This window comes from Tenrec ecaudatus, chromosome 16 (assembly GCF_050624435.1).
Source record: "Tenrec ecaudatus isolate mTenEca1 chromosome 16, mTenEca1.hap1, whole genome shotgun sequence".
NCBI classification, from domain to species: domain Eukaryota; kingdom Metazoa; phylum Chordata; class Mammalia; order Afrosoricida; family Tenrecidae; genus Tenrec; species Tenrec ecaudatus.
Genome location: NC_134545.1, coordinates 27,441,498 through 27,467,346, shown reverse-complemented (window position 1 = coordinate 27,467,346; position 25,849 = coordinate 27,441,498). Strand labels below are relative to the sequence as shown.

The 25,849-nt window shown below is 54.6% G+C and overlaps 1 protein-coding gene across 1 annotated transcript in view; it reads right to left on the bottom strand.

Moving 5' to 3' along the window:
• Window positions 1-341: 341 nt before the first annotated feature.
• The window catches only part of MN1 (MN1 proto-oncogene, transcriptional regulator), a 50,639-nt gene continuing 25,131 nt past the window's right edge, over window positions 342-25,849 (bottom strand). Inside the window, exon 2 of the mRNA XM_075533413.1 lies at window positions 342-3,153. Coding sequence (XP_075389528.1) covers window positions 2,969-3,153 — 185 coding nt within the window. The 3' untranslated portion in view covers window positions 342-2,968. The remainder of the gene's footprint in view (window positions 3,154-25,849) is intronic.

Sequence of the window (25,849 nt, the reverse complement as noted above, 5' to 3'; positions counted from 1 at the left end):
GGCTGGATGGCAGTGAGAGTTTGAGATAAAAAAAACTCCAACTGAAAATATGTAGACACACGAGCGTGTACACACACCAGGGAAGCCCCAGCGGTGCAATGCTTAAGTGTTCTGCTGGTCACCAAACAGGGTTGGGGGTTCAGAGCCATGACGGGTCCTGGCGACCAGCTTGCAGAATGCTGCCAGCCAGGGACAACTCTCCCGGCAGCTCTCCCCTGTCACGTGGGGGCTCCGAGTCAGCATCAATTTGCCGCCACCACCCACCCACCCTGGGAAGAGAGAGAGTGGAAGGAAAATGAGCAAGGCCGGTCCTACTCACAGAACACCACCGTCACCATTAACGTCATATTTATTGTTATTTAGCTGTTCAGGAAAACATATACAGGTATATACAGTATGCATGAATACAGAAGACTGCACTTTACATATTGTTTTTTTAAAAAAGAAAGAAAAAATAACACTCAATTTCATGAGCTCTTGTCAGTCTTCTAACCAAGCATTTCAGAAATGAAGTTTTTTTTTTTTTTACTTTTTAAAGAGTCAAAAAAGATTACAGGATTGCTTAACACACAGCAGAATTAAGGTTTCATATTTTACATGTGCAATAAACTTTTTGTTTTCCTCTCGGTTCCTTTTCCGGAAGACTTTTTTTTTTTTTTTTTTTTTGCTCTGCAGTCACGATTACCAGTGTTGGGAATCTGGTGTGTGTGTTCGGGTGTGTTTTTAATTTGCTCTGATTCTTTCCATTTAAACCAAATTTCATGAAATAACATCCTTTTGCTTAAGGCTATTTTTAAAGCTGATCCACTCCGGGGTCGTGGGGAGCGAGAAACATTGGAAACGGCAGAGGGGCTCCGAGGGGGCTGGGACCATGAGCTGATGGGGGCACATGGGGCCGGGCTGGGTGATCAAGGGCAGAAGTTGGGACACTGTGCTCCCTTGGCCTTAAGCAATTAAGGACGACTCATTCCTGTTTCCAAAATAAAAGCGGCGAAGCTCTCTCACGGCTGCACACTGGGCAGACAGCAGGGGCGTAGAGGTTGGCCTAGAAGGTCGCCAAAGCCCCCTTTCATTCCTTCCCTGGGCAGCAGGGGACCACAGGCATACACACCTTCTCAGAGAGAGGTTCTTGCCACCGGCGGGCACGCACGCTGGGCTCTGGCCCTGGGCACACTGTCCTAACGCAGACCCGGCCGGAGGAAAGAAGAGGCGGAGAAGGGGAAGGAGATGGGTTTGGTTTTGTTTTGTTTTTTTCTGGAAAAACCTTCTCCCTTCGACAAACCAGTTCTTTGAAATCAACAAGGGGGTGTTTGAGGACAAGCCGGGTCTACAAACATGGGGCGCGGGGCGAGGGGGTTCACGAAATGGACCCTTCAGCAGACATGCTCGCTAACCAAAACCCAGCTAAGTCCTCCGATTGTGGAAATAAGATTAGTTCTGTTCTGACCCACCCTGGAACCCACCTGCCCCGACGGTGCCCGGGATGACCAAAGCCTTTTGTAACCACAGCATCCCCAGCACTGGCCTCCTTCTCCTCCTCTCTGCCCCTCCCAGAGAGGAGGGGCACCATGGTGGCAGTTCCAGGTGAGAGAGTCCAATCAAAAGAAGGTTGGGGGAGGGGTGGGTGGATTTTAGGGTGCAAAAAATAAAAGGCCCAGGAGCCTGACTCTCCCCTTCTGGCTGAACCCCCCACCCCCACCCTCTATCCTGCCAAGCTCTGCCAGAGACACCTAGGCTCCCAGGTGAGGTGGGGTGAGGGTTGGAATCCCTCCAAAGGAGCCTCATCCCTCAGATGGGTGTGGATTCTGGGAGGGGGTGTTAATAATACACCCTCCTTCCTCCCCAGCTGGCACTGCCTGGCCTGTAACAGCTGGTAGGGAAGGCCATTGGCCGGAGAATTGGGCACACACACACACCCCCAATTGTCAGGGCGACACCCTAGTTGGATAGGTACCACAGCCCATGCAGTAGCAGAGCCGCTGAAGACAATTTGAAAATTCAGTCAGGCCTTTGCAGGGAGACCATGAAGAGGGGGACAGAGACCTGTCCAACAGTCCACTTCCTGGTGCCACCTCCATTCCAGGGCCAAGGTGGGCCCAAGGCTGTGCATGTGTGTGGTGTGTACACGTGCGTGTGCATGTGTGTGTGTGTGAAGGAACATAGAGCTACTTTCTTAGGAAACAGACAAAAACAAAGTCCCAGGTGGAATACCTCAAAGTGGGGAGGGTTGAGTGGGGACATTCAATGTTTGGTTCCTGCTGACTAATGGCAGTGAGGGGTCAGTATATATTATTGGGTGACAGCTTGACTCGCACCCAGCAATACTCCAGAACTACTCCTCCAGAATCTCCATTTTAATAAGCAGTGAACAAAGAAAAAGGGGGAAAGAGAAAGAGAGAGAGAGGAAGAAGGGAGAAAGGAGGGGGCAGGGAGCCGAGGGCAGGGGAAGGAGAAAAAAAAAACAGGCACAGAACCAAACGGAAGACAAGGCAAGCAACACTGGTCTTATTATGAAATAACAACACTTGGACATACAGCAGCATGAGAATCAAACCCAGAATGAGAGGTCTGCTAAAAAAGAAAAAGGAAAGATACCAAGATTATAGAAAAATGGGGAAATTATCTAGCAGGGGGAGGGAAAAAAGGCTGCCGCAAACGTTTGCTAAGTGCAGAAAGATTAACACTGGTAACATACTATGGTAGACAAGTTTCTTTAAAAAAAAAAAATGAGGTTTTTTTTGTGGTTTTTTTTTTAATTAACCCTTTCTGGTCCGTATGCCACTAAGCAGATACCAACCTAGGTGTGAGGTGGGAGGGCGGGAGCCAAAACAAACAAACAAACAAACAAACAATCATCCACTCTGCAACAGTGGCCCCTTTTCAAATGAACAAGGGGGTTGGGGGGTTGAGGGGTCAGGTGAGGAGGGGGAGGGGAAGGGGGCGAGGGAGAGGGGGTTCTCTGGTGGATTCAAGTCAGGGCAGCCACAAAAGTCCCGAATCTGTTGGAGATGTCGGAGTGCAGGGACCTCCAGGTGGGTACGGCCGCACGGGCCTTGGCGTCGCCCACGTCGTCTGTGCAGTGGACAGACAGGCACTGCAAGTGGCTCCCTGGCGGGGCAGCCGAGGCCTTGTTCGCCGGGAGGTCGTGGGCTGCTAGGGAAGAAAGGAAAATGTGTTAGCGGCAGGTTCCGGCTCCTGGCCGAGCCCGTGAGTCCCAGCCTGCCTCCCGGGTCTACACTCCCTGCCGCCCTCTCAGTTTGGATGCTGGCCCCCCTCCCCACTGTGGACATGAGGAGCCCAAGACTCAGGGAGGACCAGCAGCTTCCTGGGGTCACACGGCTCCAATCGGAGGCCCGAGAGGCTTGAGCTGCAGCCCCACCAAGGGACCCAAAGGTCCCTCGGTCCCACAGACTTCCTCACCTGGATCTGTCATGAGGCAATTAATATATACTTTATATGGGTGTGGGGGGGGAGCGGGAATGTTAGAACCTGAGCTACCTCACCAAGCCAGTTTCTGCTCTTATGGAAAGGGACTGGGGGTAGGGAGTGGGGTGGGATCGAATTAGAGACCCTGGAAGCAAAGGGACTCTGGAAATCAGTCGTTCACAGCCAGAGAAGGGACATTTTGAAGGACTTCTAATGGACACCGGGTCCATAAATGCCCTGGATTCAAATTCTTTCCCCTCTGAGGGAGTCCAGCACACAGAGAGAGAGGCGACCTAGTCACGGTCACAAGGCCAGGGAGGGGAAGAGCTGATGGTAACTTTGACGCCACTGAAGCCAAAGAAGCTGCCTCGAAAAGAAGAGGCCCCACTCCCGATGGAGAACACACAGCTACTGACCTCCCTGGAAGCCCACTGGGACTGAGCAGAAGGCCTCCCCCAGGGGCAAATCCTCCTACAAGAGTAAGCCCGGGGCAGCTAGGACCAAGAGGTGACGAACTGCACATGGGCCCCCCCCACCCAAGCCAGAGGTGCAGCCCTGAGAGTGGGTGTCAGGAGCCAGGCTGGGAGGAAGCTGTCCTCTTCCACACCTTCTCATTCATTCCTTTAATAGGTCCTTATGGCCAAGAAGCCTTTGCCCATGAACCTGAGTCAGTAATTCAAAGTTCCCTCTGGAGTCTGATCCCCAAGAGAGCAGCAGGCCCAGGATTCTAGCAAAAAGAATCTGTGACCGCCGGAGAGCTCAAGCTGGCTGCTTTCCAACAATACCCATTGCTTAATCCCCCCCAAGAGGAATTGTATCCCAAGCGGTGCAAGGTTGGCAGGGGCGGGGCTTAGCACCTGCCAGAGAGAGAGAGACAGAGAGATAAGGGGGTCCTCAGGCGCCCTGGTGGAATAATGGCTGCAAGTGGGGCTGCTAACTGAAAGGTCAGTCCTACTCCCGCAAAGATTTATAGTCTCTGAAATGGGGGCGATGCTACCCTGTCCTCTGGGGTCACTGTGAGTGGACATGGACTCAATAGCAGGGAGTTTGTTTATTTAACTTTGCTTTACAAGCAATAGCTCAAGGAGCAATACCTCCAGCCTTGCCCTTTTCAGATGAGTAAACAAAGGTGTAGGGGGCTGAGACCTGTTACCCAAAGTCCCACCATGAGCAGCGGTGGCGGGCGAGGTATGCCTGGGGGTTACTCAATGTAAAAATAGAGATTTGAGTTCACCCTGGGCACCTTAGAAGAGGCTGGAGATCTACTTCTGAAAATGGGCCCTTGAAAACCTCGATGGCAACCTCAAGGTCATCAGGGGTCAAACTGAAGCCAAGACATCTGGAATCGTAGGACAGAGGAGAGAGAGCAGGAGTGGGTGCCCCACCACCCACAAGGAGCAGGTTTTGCTATGTGCCTGCCGGATTCCCAAGAGAGTCGCTTCTCTGGAATCACCAAGAATCCACCCTCTCCTTTCTCTCCAGCGGGCTACACAGGGGCAGGTGCCAGGCACACAGCCAGACATCTGAGTGTCTGATGTCACCAACCCCTGCCAGCCCAGCATCGGGGGGACCCTCTTGCCACTTGCAAGAGGGGACCTGGGGCTCAGAGAGGGTGAGGAGCTGCCACCCCAAGCCCCCAAGCCCTGGCCCAGAGAGAAGCTGGCGTGCTGGGGCCCACAGGGAACACATCTCAGAGAAAACTCTTCTCCAGATCTTGACAAGCCGAGCATGACCAAACCCATCCTCCCGCCGGATTCATTCCAGCTGGGAGCACCCAACATGCCCCGAGACCGCCGCTCCCTCGGGCTGCCCATAAATCAGTTCCAGGGAAGCTGGCCTCAAGTCAGGGCCTGCCCAGCTGGCAGCAAAGGCGGCAGTCCCCCACTGGGACCTGGCAGGAAACACGCCCTCCAAGCACACAGGAGGGTGAGGGGCCGTGAGTCAGCGCCTGACACAGGACTCCAGGGGAGTCTGTGTGGTGTGAGGCGTTTGTCTGTCTGCCCCATCCCTGTGGGGGCAGGGAGGGTCAACTCGGTACAGCCTGGGCACCGAGAGGCTCTCCGTTGGGGCGAGAGACCTGAGCACTGCTCTGAGTGACCCTACGTGACAGATGAAAACTCAGGTCGCCAGCTCTAAGCCCAACCCTCTTCTTTGGGCCCAGAATTCCAAGCTGGTCAGCCCCAAGTCAGGTCCCAAGTCCCCCTTAGGAGAACATCTCACAGCCCCACCTCTGTGATCTGTCTGTTTCCCCGCGGACAGGAGTCAGCGGAGCTTCCAGACTAGAAGAAAGGGTTTCACAAGTGTGTCTGTCTCACTGGCTCTGGATGGGACTCTCGCTGAAGCTGGTTAGCGTCTTAGCAACTCATAAGTCCCCGGTGGCAGAGGTGTCAGGGCTGGGCGTGAGCTGCGAATCAAACCCAAACCACTCACTCGCATGGAAGGGGGACCAAGGAAGCAGCCCTGCCCGCTGTGCCCTCAGCAATGATGCCCTGCCAGCCACAGCACCACTGCTCAGTCCCAGGAAGGGAGGACCACCTGGCTGGCCACACAGAGGCAGGAGGAGGACTGAATGGGAGTCCTCTGTAGAGTGTGGACCGCCAGATGTCCCCCCTGGGGCTCCGGCACACAGGCTATGATTATTACCCTGCCCCATCGAGGTTGTTGGTCATCCAGCACAGCGAGGGGGAAGAAACTGAAGCCTGGACCCAATGACCCTCAGGGTCCCCAGCTGCTGCAAGGTGCTAGATGCTGAGCAGGTTTTGGCAGAGCGCCCAGGCTAAGAGTGCCTGGGAAGAAAGGCCTGGCTGCCTACTTGTGCAAAGCAGTCCTAGGAACCCCTGTGGATCACAAAGGGCCAATCCACAAATAACCCTGGGGGTGTTGCAGGACCGGCTGGTGTAGAGACCAGGCCGGGGCTGGTAACCGGAGGTCAGAGGTCGCAGTAGGGGGTTCCTGGGGGCTGCTTAAGGGCTGCCAAAGACCTTCCCCGCCTGGTGCCCCCCAAGGCTGGGGGCCGGGTATGAACCCCAGCAAAGCAGGCAAATTAGAATTCCAAGTGTATTTTTAACGCAGGGCTTATGTAAGGAGCAGTGTGGGCCCCGAAACACAATCGCGAATGACTCCTGCCCGAGTCAGCCTTGCAGGTTTCCACCTCAGGGAAATGTATTTTGGGTTTTCCTTTATATGGACCTGGTTTGGGGAGGGGGAGGGTACTGCAAGATGGCTCGGTGACAGCTGTCAATCAGTGACCAACAGGGCCTGGGAGTTTTGTCCACCCCCTCTCAGCATCCAGAGTCCCTCAGCTTATCTATCCCTGAAAGGGCTGCGTCCCTGTCTCCCCAAAACTTCGTGGCTCCTGTTCCCCAGAAGACCTAGCCTATGTACCCAAGCGGCCCTGGGGGCACTGTGTGTTGGTTGCACCCCTGAAGAGGCTTGTCCCTAAATCCACCATGTGCCCTGGTGCCCACCCCCATTCGGAGCTCCACTGTTCCCCACCTCACTGCTCTCCTGCTTAAACCTTCCGTGGCTCCCCTGTGCCCCAGGATAAAGTCCTTGACTGTACATGACCAGGCCCACTTCCCTTTGCTGGACTGTGAGCCCCGCCTCCCTGCTCAGAGATGGCACCTCTGCCCCAGCACGGCTAGGACTGCCACTGGTTCTTGTTTGCCGGCTGCAGGGATGAGTGGGCGCTACTTCACACTGGCTGGAGGGAGAGGGGCGGGGTCCCTGAGTTCAGGACCCTCGCAAACTGTAGATGGGACATACCATTAGAGACCCGGGCAGCAGCTGGACTGTGATCTGACTCTTTGCCACCCCCGCCCCCACCCATACTTCCTCCCCCCACTCCCCCCACCCCCTGCTGGGGCCAGGTAGCCTTAGATAAGTCACAGCCCCCTCTGAGTCTCAGCTGCATCTTCGTGAGAGTTTCACAAGCAAAGTCACAGGCCTTTGAAGGCCTAACCTCTTAGGCCTCATGCCATCACAAGCGGTTTAGGGCCCCAGACTCAGAAGAGCTAACCCCTAGACAGGCCCCAGAGCTACTGGAGCCCCCCAGCAGGGCCACACAGGGGCAGTTTCACCCTGGGTTCAACTAGACACAGCGACTGAGACAGAACCAACTCAATTGCAGTGGGCAAAATGACAGTGCTGGGTGGGTGCACAATTCCAGCCCCCCAGGCCCCTCTCCCCCTCGGAGACAATCATATTTTACAAGCTGCCTAGGCAGGAGACACCCCAGTCAGGCAAGGAGGCCAAGGAAACACTACCACATCTCTATAGGTCAGGGACCAGGATGAGCAGCCCCAGGGAGAGCCGGCCCTTGGTCCCACCACCCCCAGCCTCCAGCACAGGCTGTGATTACAACCACCAGGCGAAAGAAGAGCCAGCCATGTCTCTGCCCACCACTGCCCACGGGCTCCCAGGCCATGGCCAGGCTCACTGGGAGGAAAGGCCCAATCAGGCAACCATTTTACAGGAAGGAGACTGAGGGAATGTCACAAAGCTGCCCATTTCCAGGTTTTCTGGGTCCCATGGCCTCGCCCGCTCCCCGACTCAGTTGCCAATCTGCCTATTCCCTTTCAGAGACAGACCCTGGGGTTCAGAGTGGGGCCAGAGTAGCTGAGAACGCCCACACCTGCTCAGTGCTTCCCTCTAACTGCCTGAGCATCGCAGCAGGTGGGGCACAGGGCACAGACCGCCCCTGGTGGGAACGGGGACCTGCACTCCCACACCATCATCCATCCGGGGGCTGCCCAAGGCCTCGTGCACCGTGTCCCAGGAGGGCTGAGGTGGAGGGTGCACAAGGGCTGGCCGGCCGCGGCTGCAGCTCAGGCTGGCGAGAAGCCCTCAGAGATTGATGAGAGCTGACTGGGCCGAGGGAGCTGTCATCTAGAGGGAGCGCTGGCTAAGGGCCCCATGGAGGAGAAGCAGCAAGGTCATTGTTGACAACTGGGCTGCGAGGGGAGCGGGGGTGGGACTGGGAGGATTCTGGGGGCCTTCTGTCCCCGAGGAAGACACGGGGTGGTGGGTAAGCACCAGAGCCTGTCGGCTAAACAAGGTGGGCTCTGCGTGCAGCCCCCCTTCCTGAGCAGCTCTGTTGGCTCCTTGCCCTGGTGCCTCTGGCCGAGTGGTCAGTGACCTGTGACAGACTCAGCCTGCCTTGCCTGCCTTCCGGGCCACTCCTGGGCCGGGTGCTGCCGAGGCATGACAGGTCCCAGAGGCTGGGGGCTGGGCCTCAGCCTGCACCTTCCTGCCAACCCAGTCTACAGTGGGGGCAGCAGGGGGGCTGTGGTCACAGCAGGGAGAACACAGGGCTGGAGGCTGCAGCTCAGAGGAAGCCTCTAACCTCCGGGGCCTCTGTGTGCTTCTCCAGGAAACAGGGGGGCGAAGCTATCCTTTGCATGGGGCAGCTGAGGGAACCGCCACCGAGAATGCACCCAATAAACAGTCAGGCTGAGGAGTCCTCAACTAGCCCTGATGGCGCTGCTGGGTCAGTGCCGGGCTGCTCAAATGCAAGGTCAGTGGTTCAAACCCACGGATGGCTGAGAGAGAGAGAGAGAGATGAGGTTGTCTGCACCTGTAAGACTGAGCCTTAGAACCCCTATCCAGGATCACTGTGATCTAGAGTCGACGCCACCACAGTGGGCTCTTTGTTTTGGGGTGTAGTTTTTCATGAGTCTTACACCAAAGGAGCCCTGGGTACACGTGGTTACGCACCAGACTGCTCGCCTAAAGGTTGGCGGCTGGAACATAGTGAGCGGATCCCACGGGAGAAAGACGTGGGTACTGTTCCCATAAAGATAATAATAGCCAAGAAAATGGGAGGGGGGCGGGGGGAACACGGTTGTGCCCTTACACAGGGTCAGAGTGGGTCAAGATTCAACTTGACCGAATACCTGACTGGCACCCGACTTCTAAAAACACAGTCACTGAAAATATCGTTTCACTCTGGCACAACTGGTTTGCTTAGTCCTATTGCGGGATCGTTACACTGATGATTCTCCCAAGTTCTGACATGGGACATCCCTTCCTACTCTGTGCCTCCCCCGCCCCCACCCGCCCCAGTTCACCCACCACAGTTCGACCCAATGTGGGATGGCGCTGGGTGTGATGCTCCGTGTCTCTGTAAACTCGGGTGTTAGGTGCCCCGAGTCTATGCCAGCACACGGCAACCCTGCGTGCCAGAGCAGAACTGCCTCATGGCGTTCTCCAGGCTGTCATCTTTATGGAGAAGGAGCCCTGGTGGCACAGGGGCTAACCACTTGGCTGCTAATCTGGAGGTCAGCGGTTCAAACCCACTGGCAGGCCTGCGGGGAGAAAGATGAAACTGTCTGCTTCAGTAATGACCATGAGCCCCCAAAGCCCCATGGGGCCATTCGACTCTGTCTGACGGGGTGGCTGTGGGTTGGAATGAACCCAACGGCAACAGGTTTGGATTTAACAGGTAATGGAAGCAGATCAGCAGGTGTTTCTCTATCCGAGCCACTGGTGGGCTTGTGCTCCATCATGGCGACCTCAGGGCTGTGTGGAAATCAGGAACACCCTGACAGTGAGGCCCCCACCTCCCTGAGCTGCCAGCATTCCCCTCACCGTGGAGCACGCCGGGGAGCTGGTCTTTGTTTCTGTAAAATACCATGCACACGCACGGACAAGTTAGCAGAATTTGAAACGCGCCGCTTTCGGCCTAATTCAAGGAAGGACTGGATTCAATGCTCTTCTCAATTGAATCCCCAAAAGGTAAGTTGGAATCCTGACCCCTCTCAACTGAGCCTGATCCTATTTGGAATGAAGGTCTTCGAAGATGTAATCAGCGTGCAGCCACTCCAGAAAAGGTGGGTGCTAACCCAACCTAAGTGACGGCCGGTGGAAGAGAAGAGACACAGGGGGAAGATGAGAGGGGGCCTTGGCAAGCCGAGGAGCCCTGTGACCACCAGAAGCTGGGAGAGGCGAGGGTGGCACTTCCTTTAGAATCTTCAGAAAGAGCATGGCCTTGCTGACACCTCGAACTTGAACCCCTACCGTTCAGAGCTATGAGACAAAGCCTTTTTGGTCCTCATAGATGCAAGAGTCCTCACCCAAATCCTGCCCAAGAGAACCCAGCGACATCACAGAAATTGTACCACAACACGACCAAGTGAAATTCAGTCCAGGTATGTAGGGATGGTTCCATATGAGAAAGCAATCAACACAGTCTAGCACATAAAAAGAACAAAGAAAAAGAACCACATAGCTACCACTTGATGCCGACAATGCACTGGACAAAAATCCAGCAACCGTTATTCCTGAATTTTTAAAAAATGCACAAAAAACAGGAAAAGAAAGGAGAGTCCTCAACAAAATGAAGATCACCTTTCCAGAACTAAAGGCCAAGATCAGTCTCAATGAAGCTGGAAAGCATTCCTTTGGGAGCAGGAATCAGACAGGGACGCCCTTTTCCATCACTCCTATTCAATATTTTACTGGACGTCCAGCAAGAGCAAGAAGGCAAGAAAGAGAAATTAAAAGCAACCAGCTTGGTCAAGAAGAAGTCAAATCCTCTCTTAGAGATGATATGATTCTATACATAGAAAACCCCAGAGGAAACCACTGGAATGTACAAAAGGTTCAGGAAAGTGAGAGGGTATAAGATCAACCTTTAAAAATCAAGTCAGATTCCTTTACCTCAACAAAGAAAACTCTGAAACGGAAATCAAGAAAACAATCCCATTTACAACAGTCATCCAAAAGATGAGATATTCAGGAATAAATCTAGCCATTCATCCCACAGGCCTATACAGAGAAAAGTACAAAACACTAACATGGGAAACAAAAAACATGCTCTTGGATAGGAAGACTTAACAGTGTTAAAGTGTCGGCACTGGCCAAAGTCATCTACAGATAAAGGTAAACCTGACTCAGATTTACCATTATCCTTCTTTGAAAAGCCTGCTACAAAGACAGGCACATAGACCCATGGAAGACAATTGAGAACCCAGAAGGGAATCCATCCACATATGGGCAACTGATCTTTGACAAAGGACCAAACCCCACTCTATGGAAAAAGCGGTCATCCCTTTAACAAATGCTACTGGCGAACTGGATATCCATTTGCAGAAACAATGGGCACAGAGTCTGTGTCCCTTACCATCTACAAAACCTAACTTGAGATGGATCAAAGAACCCACATGGAAAACCTGAAACTTTAAAAATCATCAGAGAAAAAGATCAGAACAAAAGTTAACCCAAAAAACCCTAACTCACTGCCCTTAAGTTAATTCCAACTCAGCAACCCAAGAGGACAGGGTCGAACAGCCCCTGCGTATTTCCAAAGCTGTAAGGGAGTGGAAAGCCTCCCCCTTCTCCTACAGAGTGTCTGGTGGTGACTTTGCAGTTTAGCAGCCCAATGACTAACTATTAAGTCACCGAGGTACCTAACCTAAGGCCAAAGTTGGGGACCCTAAAATACGGCATCAGTACACTACTAGACCTAACCAAAAAAATGTACAAACAACAGAAAATCAACTAAAGAAAGGGGCCTCCTAAAAATTAAACACTTACATGTGCTGAAAAGTTTTCACCAGAAGAAAAAGAGAGAGCCACAGGCTAGGGAGCAATGACCTATTGGACAAAGGGCTGATCTCCAAAATTTATAGACAACTTCAACGGCACAGGAAGGCAACCGATCCAATTAAAAATGGGCCAAGGACATGAACCAACACACTCAGGTGGCCAAGGAGTACATAAAGAAAGGCTCGTGATCATCAGCCATTTGAGAGACGTAAACCAAAAGGACACTGAGATATCATCTCACTTCGGCATTAGAAGCAAAGTTGAGACAAAGAAAGAATGCGAGAGAAAGGGAAGGAGGTAGGGAGCGAGAGAGGGAAGGAAGGTCGGAACAAATGAGTGAATGAATGAAGTAAGAAAGGAGAGAAACCAACAAGCTCTGGTGAGGGTGTGGAGAGTCCCACACACGGGTGGGACTGCCAAATGGTCCCCCCTCTTTGGAGAACCCCACCAGTAGAAAACACCAAGAAGGGGTCTAGACACACGCAGAAACATTCTTTAATGCCTACCAGGGACAGGAAGGGAATGAAAGGTAAATTGCTAATGAAAGAGTAGATACCTATCGACTTGAGAGGAGGGAAAGGCTTTCTACAAGACAGAGGAGGCAGGCACTGGGAGGAACACCAGAGTTAAACACTACAACACACGCAATCCTGCAATAACAGAAACAGCAATGATCTCTGAGTGGACACACAGACACTCAAGCAGAATGCGGGCAAGACTACACCCAGGAGCATACAGGTTTGACAGCGGCCATTTCTACATCCTCCTTCACGTGTGCGGCAAGCATGCCCATGAATGCAGAGGAGCACACAGGGGGCAGATCTATGAACACCTGTCAGCCATACCCAAATACCTGGAGGTTTTTGGTTGCCGCACCTGGGGGCTCAGGACCATAGTCTCAGGGAGCACCAAGGTTACTGGCACGATGACAATGTTCGGCAACCTATTAAAACCTGTAAGTGGTCTTCTAAGGTTCCCCTATTTGTCTCTCCCCATCCAGAGCAAAGAAGAAAATCAAAGGCACCCAGAAACAATCAGTCCAAAAATCTAATGGGCCACTCGAGCCAAAGACCAGAAGAACTAGATGGTGCCCGGCTGCCATTGCTGACCATTCCGAAACAGATGCCAATTGGGAGGTCCTGGACAGAGTGGGGAGCAAAATGTGGTACAATGTTCAAAATAAAAAAAAAAAAAGCCAGGATCATTGGTCTGGTAGAGACTGGTGGAACCCTTAGACTATGGCCTTTAGTCACCCTGGAACTGAACACAGACCCATGGCTCAACTTTCAGCCAAACAAGACCTATCCACTGCTGTCAAGTTGACGCTGATTCATAGGACAGCAGAAAGCCCCCACAGGGTTTCCAAGGCTGTAAGTCTTTACGGAAGCAGACTGCCTCATCTTTCTCCCGCAGAACAGCAGGTGGGGTTCAAACCACTGACTATCCGGTGAGCCAGCCGGTGCTCAACCAGTGATGAGAGCAAATGTTAGACCAGCCTCTAAGGTAAACAGCCCAGGTAGGTCCACACGCCTTAGAGCAGTGGTTCTCAACCTTCCTAATGCTGGGACCCTTTAATACAGCTCTTCATGTTGTGGTGAACCCCCCCGCCCCCAAACATCAAATTCTTTTCGTTGCTACTTCATAATTGTCATTTTGCTACTGTTGTGAATCGGGTAACCCCTGTGAATGGTTCTTTCGACCCCCCCAAAGGGGTTGCGACGAGCCGTCAACCATAACCAACCATCAAAAGGGCAGCATGCACCCAGAGAGCCAAGTTGGGAAGGCCGAAGCGGAGCCAGGAAAGGCGAAGCAATGGAAACAGAAAACCACAAGGAAGACCTGGGCTGAGGAATCCAGGGTTCGGCCCAAATGAGCTGAAACAAAAAGTGGCTGAGCTGCTGAATGGAAACCGGATTCACTGTGTAGATCTTCACGCAAGACACACCAAAAAGGAAAGCAAGGGAAAGAAATGCCTGTCCTTAAAAGCTACCCAGGTGGTGGAAGTTTGCCTTCGGGATTCTGCCGGACAACATTGCCTTGGGAAAGGAAGGCACGTGATAAGTCTACGTTTAACAAACCAGGAAAAAGCAGAGCCCTGCTGCTCTGAATGGGGGTGCTGGGGCATCTGCCAGGAGTTCCGTGATGCTCCTCTGCTGGGGCAGCCTGCTCTGCTCCCTCACATGCCTGGGCTCTCTGCAGTGTTGATCCCAAGGATCTGCCTGGGGCCAGGCTGTGGGACAGCTGTGCATGTTGGAGACCGACACTTGTGCTGGGTGACCACGGGTCCAGTCCAGGCGAGCTTCCACCCCTTTATCTGGAGAATGGGTTCCGTTGTTCGACTGACTCACAGCCCAATATCCTTGTACTGTCATCACGTTCCCAACGGAGCCCCGTGGTTATGCACTGGGCTGCTATCCATGAGGTGGGCAGTTCAAAACCACCAGCCCCCGTCTGTGGCAGAAAGACGAGGTTCTCCACTGCCATGAAGAGTTCTGGTCTCAGAGCAGTTCTACCCTGTCCTATAGGGTCACTATCAGTCTGAACTGACTCCGTAACAGTGAGTTTATAACCGCTTCCCCAGACCCTGGGCCGAGGGCCACCTGGGGAAGAGGTCTTTGGGATGACAAGACTATCAGGGCAGGGGCTACGGCATCACTAGCAACTGGGGGAGCCTCGAAGGAAAAGATCTGCTTCTGAAAGGTCCAGTCTCGCAGATGCCAGTGCTGATGTGCACACCCAGGCAGGCTCCCCTGAGTCGGCATCTATCCGCCAGCTGTGAGAGTCTGCTTTTCAGCAGTCTTGCAGGGAGAGACAGCTAGAGGGACCGGCCCCCCCAGACCCTGGGGTGACTATTCTTGAAGAATAACAAGGGATCAGTTCAGGGGTCCCTGCTGTGAGCTGGTGGGGACGGGGGTGAGAGAAGGGCAAGAAGCACAAAGCTTATCTGGGGCCGGCCATGGAGGCCCCTGGAAGGAGGCTCGCCTTGTTCCTTCAAGCAATGAGGAGCCGAGGAAGGCTCTTGAGCAAGGGAGGGACACTGTCATCTATGGCTTCAGGAATCCGTCAAAACCAACAAGAAACTTACACGTCACTGGTGCTCGCCTTAGCCAAAGGCACCTGATTTAGAAACATTCTGCTTCCCTGGAGACTTAAAACTCGCTGCCCTCGAGTCAAAGGCTGACTCATATCCCCTGTGGGTGTCTGAGACTATGTTTTCTGGAGTAGAAAGCCCAATCTTTCCTCCCAAGGAGCTGCTGGTGGTTTTGAACTACTGACCATGCAGATCACAGTCCAATGTGTAGTCACTGCACCACCAGGACTCAAGGCCCTAATATTCTCCAAGCAAGTGGTGGCAGGAAGATGGTGAGGCCAGTCGGAGTCCCATCCCCTGGGCAGCTCACTGGAGACAAAGGTCCAAGAGGAGCAGTCACCCTCTCCAGACCCATGACCCCAGAGAGTGCCCAGGCAGCTCTGGGCCTGACATCTGTAGCCTGAGTCCCCGAAGAACTCGTGCTCAGCCTGGGGAGCACAGGTTACAGCCCGAAGCCCAGCCCTGTCCTCACCCCCCACCCAACGACTGAGGCTGTCATCCTAGGCCTTGACAGCGGGTCCTCTGGGAAGTTCCAGGTGTGGAACCTGAGGCTGGGAAGGAACCGTGGCACGCTTAACCTTGCTGCTTCTCAGGTTCCCATCTGGGAGAGGGGGTCCCAGACTGGCCAAGCTCCCGGGACAACACCAGCTGACAGCACCCCCCATGGAAACAAGGAAACATTGGTCCTCATGTCGATTCTAACACAAGGCAACCCTGCTTTGCAAACTACCCCCAAGAGATCAAACCCACTGCCAACAAGTCCGTCCTGGCTCAGAGTGAGCCTACAGGGCAGAGTAGGGTTTCCAGGACAGTCTTCACAGGAGCGGACAGCCTTGTCTTTCTCCCATGGAGCAGCTGGGCAGGAGTGGGGGGGTTCACCCACCAATCTTGAGGTTAGCAACCCCGTGTTTAACCCAAGGTGCTACCAGAACACCCTGGAGAGGAGCCTTCCTTCTCTCACGGACAGAGAACCCGCTGCTGGTGCCCACTGCTGACGAGACCCCCAGGGCTGGCAGAGTAGCAGCGTACCCCATTAGGCTTTGAGCGGCTGGTTTTCAGGAGGTGGGTGATCTCCAGGCCTGTCTTCCAAGGTCCCTCCAGGTGGATCCAAATCTCCATCCTCGTAGTTAGCAGCCAAACGTGTAGGCTACTTGCACCCCGCAGGGGCTCAGAAGAACCTGTCAGGGGGGCCACTGAGAGCCCACAGCTCCAAGAGTCAGGCGTCATTGGCTTCTGTCAATAATGTTTCATTGGAACCCAGCCTCCCCATCTGTTGGCATTGGGCCTGCGGCTGCTATGGCAGCCACGGTGAGTCGGCGAGTCGGCAGAGACCCACAGCGCCTGAGATTCGCTATGGAACCCTGAAGGGAAAGGCTTCCGGCGGGGCCCACGCAAGGAGCAAGTGACAAACACCGCTAATCTGCAGCCTTGCCTGGTGGCATTTACCCGCTGGCGTTAAGAAATTGCTTCTGACTTACAGCAACCCTGTAAGACGGAATAGACTGGCAGACACGGGACCATGCAGGGGGAAGCACCTGTGGGGTGGAAGCCCAGGACACTGTGCTGGGCTCAAGGCACACTGGGGGCTTTCTGGTTGTTGTTTCAATGCAAGTGACCAATCTGCCCCTTCCTAACTCAGGCCCGCTTCTACTACTGCACCCGGGCTATAAATCTGTTGGGGGACAGAAAGCTTCATCTTTCTCCTGTAGAGAAGTTGGTGGGTTTGAACTGTTGACCTTGAGGTTGCAGCCCCATGTGTAGCCCACTATGCCACCAGGGTTCCTTATGGAGACACTTGAGAAACCAGAAAGGTTCTGGTCTCGGTCTCTCAGGCTAGAGAGGGGCTTTTTCCCTGTCTTCTGACTTAAAATCAGTAATAAAACATGGAGGTGGGGAAGTGTGTGTTGTCAAAAATAAAAGGATCCACACATTTTAAAAGCTTTCCCCAAATGCAGTGTAAGAGGAAGAAAGTAAATATTCCAAAGCAGAGACAAGGCTTTGGGCAACAAGACCTGGGGACCTCTCAGAGGTCATTCCTCTGAAGCTGGACCAGCAGAAGCAGGGTGATGGACAAAGTGGGCAGTGAAGGCAGGGAGAATGGGGACCTGGGGCCTGACTCAGGATTCTCTCTGGGGCTGACCTCTTGCTAATTCTAGGAGGCCCAGGTGCCTGCCTGGCCTGGGAGAGAGTCCACTGCCTCCCACCCCAGGCTGAGCGGTGTGACCTCGGGTGCATACTTGCCCACTCTGGGCTGCCCAGTCACTTTGTAAAGGCACAGGTCCTAGCTGCCAGGCCTGGGACCCCAAGACACGAAGAGTCCACCCCACAGATGCTCCCCACCTTGTGAGTGCCGAGAACTGCTTGATAATCTTTCCTGGAGAGTGGGAGAGGGGGCAGGCGACTTGGCTCGGCTCAGCGCCCACAGCATGTCTCCAATGCTGCCCTAGAAAGATGGGGTGTGGGCAGAGACAGGCACGGGGCGGGATAAGTGACTAAGTCAACCCGGCCTCACCTTCCTGAAACTTCTCCCAAGCCCGACCCCAGGTACAGCGCCCACGCCCCTCCTCCCAGAAGGCTCCTCTGGATCAGGGCCTTGCGTCAGGTGTGGAGATGAGGGAGTGAGACCCAGCTCCTCTCCTCCTGGGCAGAGGGTTCCAGGGGATGCTAGAAAAACGGGCCAGTGGGTACAAGACATTTGGGGAAACTGAGTCTAAGAGGGGAAAGTCAGGGCAGAACTAGAGCCAGATGCAAGGATTCTGGCCTGCCCACACAGGACAGCAAGGGGTCCCAGCCTCAGTTGGAAGTTCACAGTATGCCATCACCAAGGGGCGGCAGCCCCCTTCCTGCCAGCTGTCCGTTTCCTGGGCCATCTCTGTCCCTTCTTTATCTGGCTCTCCCCACTCCCCTGCTCGCTTTCTTTCTCTCTCTCTGTCTCTCTCTCTCTCTCTCTCTCTCTCTCTCTCTCTCTCTCTCTCTCTCTCTCTCTCTCTCTCTCTCCAACCTCCAACCTCCAAACTCCCTGCCATCAAGTCCATCCTGACTCATAGCGACCCCCCACCCCATGGGTTTCCAAGACCGTAACTGCTTACAGGAGTCTCTCTCCCACGAAGCTGCTGGTGTGTTTGAACTGCTGACCATGCAGATCGCAGCCCAACATGTAACGACTGCACAGCCAGGGCTCCTTTCTCTTTAACAAACAGAAAATTATCGCCTCCCCATTTCAGGTGAGACCTCCAGGGGAAAGCTCAGCCTCTCCCTGATTTCTTTCAGCTTCTGTCTCTGGGCCCTTTGGGGTGACATCCATCTCCCTATCTCTGCTTGCCTGGCTATCTCACAATCTCCATCAGGGAGGTCTCTGCAAGCCCCTCGGGGTCGCCAGGATCCCCTAGGCTCCTGGAAACCCAGTGCTAGCCCTGATTTCCTGCAGAAGCCCTGCTATTAGCCAGGCCCGTAGGAGGTGGGGATTTGTCCCTCTGTTCACTACTTAGAACATAGTAGGTCTTCAACCACTATGCGTGAATTCCTAAAGGCAGGTAGGTACAAACGCTGAAACCCAAACCCACTGTCAGCCACTCACTTCAGATTCACACCACCTGCTCCCGAGGCCAAGCTGTCCATCTTCCTGGGAGCAGACAGTCTCACCTTTCTCCCTCGGAGGGGCTGGCAGATTCAAACCACTGACCTTGCTGTAAGCAACCCAATGCCTAACCCACTGTGCCACCAGGGCTCCTTCCAAACCCTAAAGCACTCCATCCCCATCGCCCGGGCCTTAAGAGAAACCAGAGTAGTAACCTTAAAAGTCTTCCTGGAGCCACTGAGCCAAAACTCTCCATTGGGGGTGGGGAGCTGCCCCCTGCCCTGCCTTACAACCCACTGAGAAGAACACCCCACCCCACCAAGAGAACTCCATCAGTCCATCCACGGGGTCCCCTGCCAGATCCCCAACCCAGCCAGCAGATACCCTTCAGAGCTCGCCATTCTACAGAACCCTCCGAGTGCATTTACACCCCTGTCAAGGTACAGAGAGGCCCTCAACTCCAGGGGGTGACACCTTGGTGGCATAGTGGTTATGCATTGGGCTGCGAACCACAAGGCCAGCAGTTTGAAGCCCCCAGACACTCTACAGGAGAAAGAGGCGGCTTTCTACTCCTGTAAAGAGTTACAGAAACCCACAGGGGCAGTTCGGTCCTGTCCTACAGGGTCGCTGTGAGTCAGAATCAACTAGAGGGCAGTGAATGTGTAACTCAAAAGGGGACCTTCACATGGGCTGTTTCTGCTGCCAGCCTCTAACTGGTGCTCCATCTCAGCAGGATCTCCTCACCCAAGCCTGGGCCCATGGGGACCAGCAAGTGGGTTTGCCGTTGATGCCAGGCATAGGAGTGGGCTGATCTGCCCTCTGGGGCTGCAACACCGTCTCCCCTTCCTTTCCTTCCAGAGAATGGCAGCCAGCAGCCAAGGGCACTTTTGAAGGTCTCTGCTTTGCCTCCACGTGAGGGGGGAGGGGGGCAGGAGCAGGTAGAAAGCAAGGGAGAGGAAAGGTGAGGAGAAGAGAGGAAAGAAGCTCCCTCACCTGTGGCGGCCCCCCTGCATCTGCAAACAGCTTCTCACTTTCTAGAAGGCATCAGAAGGAGCCCTGGTGGCGCAGCGACTACACGCTGGGCTGCCACCCACAAGGTCTACAGTGAAAATTGCCAGTCTCTCTTAGGGAGAAAGATGAGGCTGCCTGCTCCCATTAAGAGTTAACGTCCTGGAAATCTGCAGGGCCAGTTCTACCCTGTCCTACAGGGTCACCATGAGTCAGAATTAACTCGAGGGCAGTGAGTTTGTGCTTTTGTGTTGGCTTTGCTTTCGTAGTTTATTCTGGCAAGGTAACGTCCACCACACACGTATCATCTGATGAGGCGGGGTCTGATGCAGACCAGGCCCGAGGCCTGAGTAAGCAGACTCGGACGTGCAGGGCAGAAAGGAACAGTGACCGCCCACCTGTGCACGATGCTCACCTGGACACAAGGTGGACTCCAGGAGGAGGTGGCTGCCAGCTGCCTAGGGGCAAAGCCCCCAAGAATACAGACAGCCGATCTCTGAGCTCCCAGTGCCCCAACTCAGCAGCGTTCATGCTTGGGGTTCAGCAAGTTGCAGGTCCTGGAGGATTTCCCAGTGCAGGCGCACATGGGTCTATAGCTATGCTGTGTCTGACCATAGCATGGAAGTACATGTCGTTTCTGCCATTTCAATGAACAGATTGAAATCCAACTGAAAAGAATCCCCGGCCAGCAGCTGCCCACATTGAGCGGGGCTGCACTGTTGGACAGTGCGGGTCTGACTTGAGGTGCCCTGGGGGTACAGTGTGAAAGGGCTGGGCAGCTCAATCCAGGTTCACAGCCTGGGAGGCAACCCAAGGGGCCAGTTCTACTCTGTCCTCAAGGAGTCCGAGCAGACTGGACCACGGTGAGTTTTCAGGTCTAGTTTTGGGAACCTGCAGAGTTTCACTCTGAGTCAGCAGCCACCCCAACTAGCTCTCTTCCAAAAGGTCGACACCCTCATTTTTCAAGTGGGACGTCCCTCTTGATGGCAGGGAAATTTGGACTGGAAGACACAGCAGGACCACCTTGTCCATTTATCACCCACCCACCTGGGACCTCCACCCAAATGCCTTTCCTCCAGAAACTAAGGCAGACATTGCTAATCCACAGCAGCACATCCTCCAGGGGCCCAGGCACAGCCCCAGCACAATGCTCCAGGCAGCCAGAACTAATCGATCCAGATTAGCATTTGACCCTGACCCCACAAACCTAACTTAGTCTGGCCACACAGAGGAAGAACCCAGACATGAGTTAAGTCAAGCGGCCTGGCAGAGTTGCCCAGTGGCCAGCACCGAGCCCTCGGGCCTCCTTCTCCTGTTCTCCCCATAACAGCTCTGGGTAGACGTCAAAAACCCAGGAAATGCGGTGACCGGAGGGGATATGGCAATGGCAACACAGCTCAAGCTCAGGACCACTCTCCCCAGGTTTCCCCTCTTTATCCTTGACCCCATTTTCCAAAGACTCCCGTGAGCGAGGTCCAGCCCATGGTCACCACTCACCAATGGGGATTGTCAGCAGATTTTAACAATCCCCATTGGTGAGTGGCCGGAGGGGGGTGGGGGGCCAGGGCGGTGAGTGAGGATATTGGACATGATTCATGCTGATCAATATCCTCACTCACCACCCCCCCCTCCGGCCACCATCCCTGGACCCAGGGGATGGCCATTAGACTCCTCCTCTGATCCCTTCCAGGCAGGGCCGGACCTGGATCCCATAAGGTAGAAGCAAATACCAGTTGATTGGTTTCAGGAGCCATGACTCCAGAATCTGGATTCTGAAACCACAGGAATGGGGCAAGAGTCTATACTCCCATCCTCCAATCAGCCCCAGAGTCAGAGGGCAGGTCTCTCACCAAGTGGATAAACTGATGCTTGGAGAAGGGATGACTCAGTACACAAGCTTACAGATGGGGAGTCAGTGACTCTCCCAGCCAGGAGGTTGGGCCACCTGGTGCTTCCCCTGCCTCTCCCCATCCCTCCCCCCGCTGTGAGTGAGCTAGGACATGGCTTTCTTGTTCCTCTCTCCCCATCTGGGTGGGCTCCCTATAATGACTGTAGGCCCTGCCCTGATCAAAAACTCTGAAGGCTCTATGTAAACCCAACAAGGCTGACCCTCAGCATCCCAACTTCATAAGGCAAATCTACACCTACCTTCATCACCAGCACCTCCCTCTGCTGCCCAGTTCACACTGACTCAGAGGCCCCAGGAGACTGCCTTACCTGTCTCTCTCAAGAGGCTAGTGTGTTCGAACCACCCACCTTTCCATTAGTGGCCTGATGTTCAACCAGCTGTGCTACCAGGGTTCCTTCATTTCTAGCTTACTCTTAAATATGCCTCCAAACGGGACAGCAGTTGGGTGTCATGTACTGAGCAGTTTCTGTGCTGGCCACTGTGCTAACTTCCAGGAGCCCTGGTGGCATAGTGCTGACCACGAGGTCAGCAGTTTGACCCCACCAATTGCTCTACAGGAGAAAGATGAGGCTTTCTAGTCCCATGCAGATTTACAGTCTTGGAAACTCACAGAGACAGTTCGACTCTGTCCCGTAAGAATGCGATGCATCAGAATCCACTTGATGGCAGTGAGCTTGGTTTTTCGGTTTATGCATTAAGTCTAGGGTCAGAAAAACACCATCCCACCAGCCCAGTCTAGTCCACTCTCGGGTATTTTTGAAACCTATGAGCTAAGAACCTTTCCAGCACCCCTTAAATCACTGGGAACAAACTATAGGCAGATTTCATGCCAGAAGAGAATGACATGAAACCCAAGCCTCAGTGTCTGTCGACATTTCTACTGGACCACAGACGAGGGACCCCCAGGTCTAAAAGGCCCGCTTCTGCCACCTGCCACACAGCCGTCACGGAGGGACACCATTGTGCAGATGAGGAAAACTGAGGCTTAGAAAGGAGGTGTGCCTCGCCCAATGTCCTACAGATGGCAAGGAGAGTTGTTGGGATTTGAACCCTGTTGGGATTTATCTGCCCGAGAGATGTGGGGGCCTGGGGCACGCATGGGAAGCCCACAGTCACACCTACTTGTTCAGGCTCCTCAGAGCTGCTAAGGAGGGAGGAAAGGGGCCCTCCACCTCAGGAGGCAGCGCTGGAGGCACATCCAGTTCTGGGGATGGGACAATCACAGACAGTGCACCCTCCACAGCCAACCCCACCCCAGCACCTCGCTGCCTCTCGTTAGAGAAATTGCCCGAGACTAATTGCAAGTAACACTTAATTTCATCAGGGATAATTACATGAAATGAATTCCACTTCTACCTGGCAGCACTCTGCTACCATTTACCTCTGAAAGTTGAGGCAGAGAGGGGCAAGCGGGGCAGGGGTATCGGGCCAGAGAGAGGACCACCAGGCTTCACTGCAGGGACACATTCAAGAGTTCCCACTGTGTGCCTGATGACATCATTGCGCATACAGCCCTGAGGGGGGGGGTCCCGCCAGCTACCTGCACACATCTTCAGAAGGGTTTGCCAAGTTACCTCAGGTCAAGGGCAGCTGGCTACAGCCTCCAGGGCATGGGACAGCCGGGGCTGAAGCCCTGCTTGGCCACTCCCCAGTCACGTGGTCTTGGGCAAGCCAACTCAACTCTCGGGGTCTCAGTTTTCTCACCTGAATTTCCTCATGTGAGAATCTGGCCTACAATGCCCTGGGACCCCAAGGAGTCAACGATGGCTCTGAGAGCAGCGGACACTCCGTCAGGGCTGCTTGAGGTATTGCCACCCTTGCTGTGCTGTCACTGTGCAGGCTTGGGCCCCCCCCCCCTCCCCGACCTCCGCCAGGGCCCAGTGAGAGGCTGGGGGGAGCGGGATCTGGAGATGAATAAGAGGAAGGCCTTTCTCAGCCTCCCCCCGGGGGACCCCCACACAGGACAAACCTCGAGCCAAGATGCACAAACCAGGCCCTGGCTGCCCCTCCCCCAGCTCCAGCCCCTACCAGGCCTCCCCCTTAGGAGCCCCATTTGGGGGGCACAGACTCCCCCAGGGAGCCAAGAAGAAAAGGGGGCCCTCTCCCACAACTGCAGCCGTTGCCAGCTTCCCCGGGGCCCGAGGGGGTCCGAGGCGCGCTGAAAGGCTGCCGGGCGGGCGGGCGCCCGCTGTCCATTCAGCCGTTTTCGGGTGGCTCCTATGAGTTCATTTTACCACAGCGGAATACTAAGCAGCTCCTGGGGGGGAGAGATGCTGCCCTTTGGTTTCAGCGAAAGGGAGGAGGAGAGGCCAGGGGCCAGCGAGCGAGGGGCGGGCCCCAGCTCCGCATCAGGCAGGCCTGAGCTGTCTCTGGGCCCCCCCGCTGTCACCGGGATAGATGGAGTCTCAATTTGTAGAGTCCTCACAGCTCCCTCCCACCCCCCGTCACCATTCCCACCCCCACCAGGGGGTTGGAGCTCTACTGCACCCATTCTCTAGATGGGGAAACCAAGGCACAGAATGGAGGCCATACAATAAAGGGAGGTAAGATTTGAACCCAGGCCCCCAAACATCATCTTGGCCTCCTATCTACCCCCATGGCTATCTCTCAGCAGCCCCACGATGACCTCTTGGGGGCAGACACTGAACAGACTCCAGACAGACATGTAGACAGTTATGCCTTCATGTGCCCACATACCCCCATACTCCACCAAGAAACGACTGTTTCTAGGAGCTCTGAAGGCATAGCAGTTATAAGTCGGGCTCCTAACCACAAAGTCAGCAGTTCAAAACTACCAGCCGCTCCTTGGGAGAAAGGTGAGGCTTTCTATTTCTGCAAACAGTTGCAGTCTCAGAAACCCACAGGGCAGTTCCACCGAGTTCTCTAGGAGCCACGCTGAGTCAGAATCAACTTGAGGGCAGCGAGTTTGTTTAGGTTTCAGGAGTCATCGCTAAACAGGTTCTTTGGAATTAGCACACATGCCTCAGAGCCCTCCCCACAGCTATGAGGGGCTATCACACACAGGGGGAAACTGAGGCCTGGCCAAGTAGGGCAGCGGAGACTCAAAGCCGCCACCTCTTTCCAGTTAGGAGCAGCGATGGCCAAGATGAAACATCCCCCCCGCACCTGTCTGGCTCATAGCCCGAGTTCCCCTCCAGCCCAGGGCAGAGGCCACAGCTGCCCCCAGAGAGCCCAGGCGAGGCCACCCCAGGCTGGGACTGGGGCAACCGGTCATGGCTCTTGACTAGGCCTGGAGTCCCGAGTCTGTAATAGGAGCACTTTGCCCCCTGGGACCCTATAGCTGCCTACGTCTGATTGATTTCTCTCCTTGCCAGTGTGGAGTCGACTTTGTGCCACGACAGCTGCCGAACTGACCCCCAAGGGTCTTCCAAGGCGGAGGTCCTGACAGAGCGCGGGCACCAGGTCCTTTCTTCCTCAGGAACCGCTGGGTTAGAACCACCAGCCCTTAGGTGAGCAGCTGACGGTCGTCAAAAGTCATCATAAGAATAAAAACAGCAAAAGAGGCAACAGGAGGCGGTGGTAGCATGCTGGCATTTCTCATGCGAAGGTCACTGCTCTTAAGGACTAAGGGGTCTAACCCCCGCCCCACCCGAGTCCTCATTTGGCAGGGGAGGTCACAGTGGCTCAAAGACAAGTGGGTGCCTGGAAGCTCTGCAAGGACTGTCGCCTGGCGCACACTCTCCAGCCTGTTTCACAGGCTCTTTGAGTTCACTGGAACCTTGGGCAGCTCCCCAGGTCACAGAAACCTGCTGGGAGCCAGCCTGTGCTTTGCTCCCTGCAGGACCTGCTCCAGAGACCTGGCTCTGTCCCTGTGACCAGGCCCCCCTAGTCCAGTGGGAAGATGCTGTGACTGCCGGCAAGGCAGGTGGCTTCCCCTCTTTGCACCTGAGCCTTGGCATCTGGAAAGAGGATCAGCAGCCGCCGCACTTTCAGAGGTGCGTGAGGGCAGAGACTAGGCGCACTCTCAACCCACAAAAATGACTGCCCGGGGGTTTGGGAGTCCAAACTGCAGTGAGTCAGTGCCTCTCCTCTTGTGGCGCTCGGGCGGGGGGGGGGGTCGCTCTGGGTCACAGCAACCAAGGATTAGCAGTGGGGAGAGCCAAGAGACTCTGAGCAAGTCACCAGGTCTTCCAGTGTTTTGGTTTCCCCACATGTAAAGTATGGACCGGGTGCACCAGCACCAAAAGCCTCTTCAAATGAGTGGAATATTGAACCCAGAACCCAGCACGTCAAACCTAACTCACTGCCATCAAGTTGACTGTGACTCATA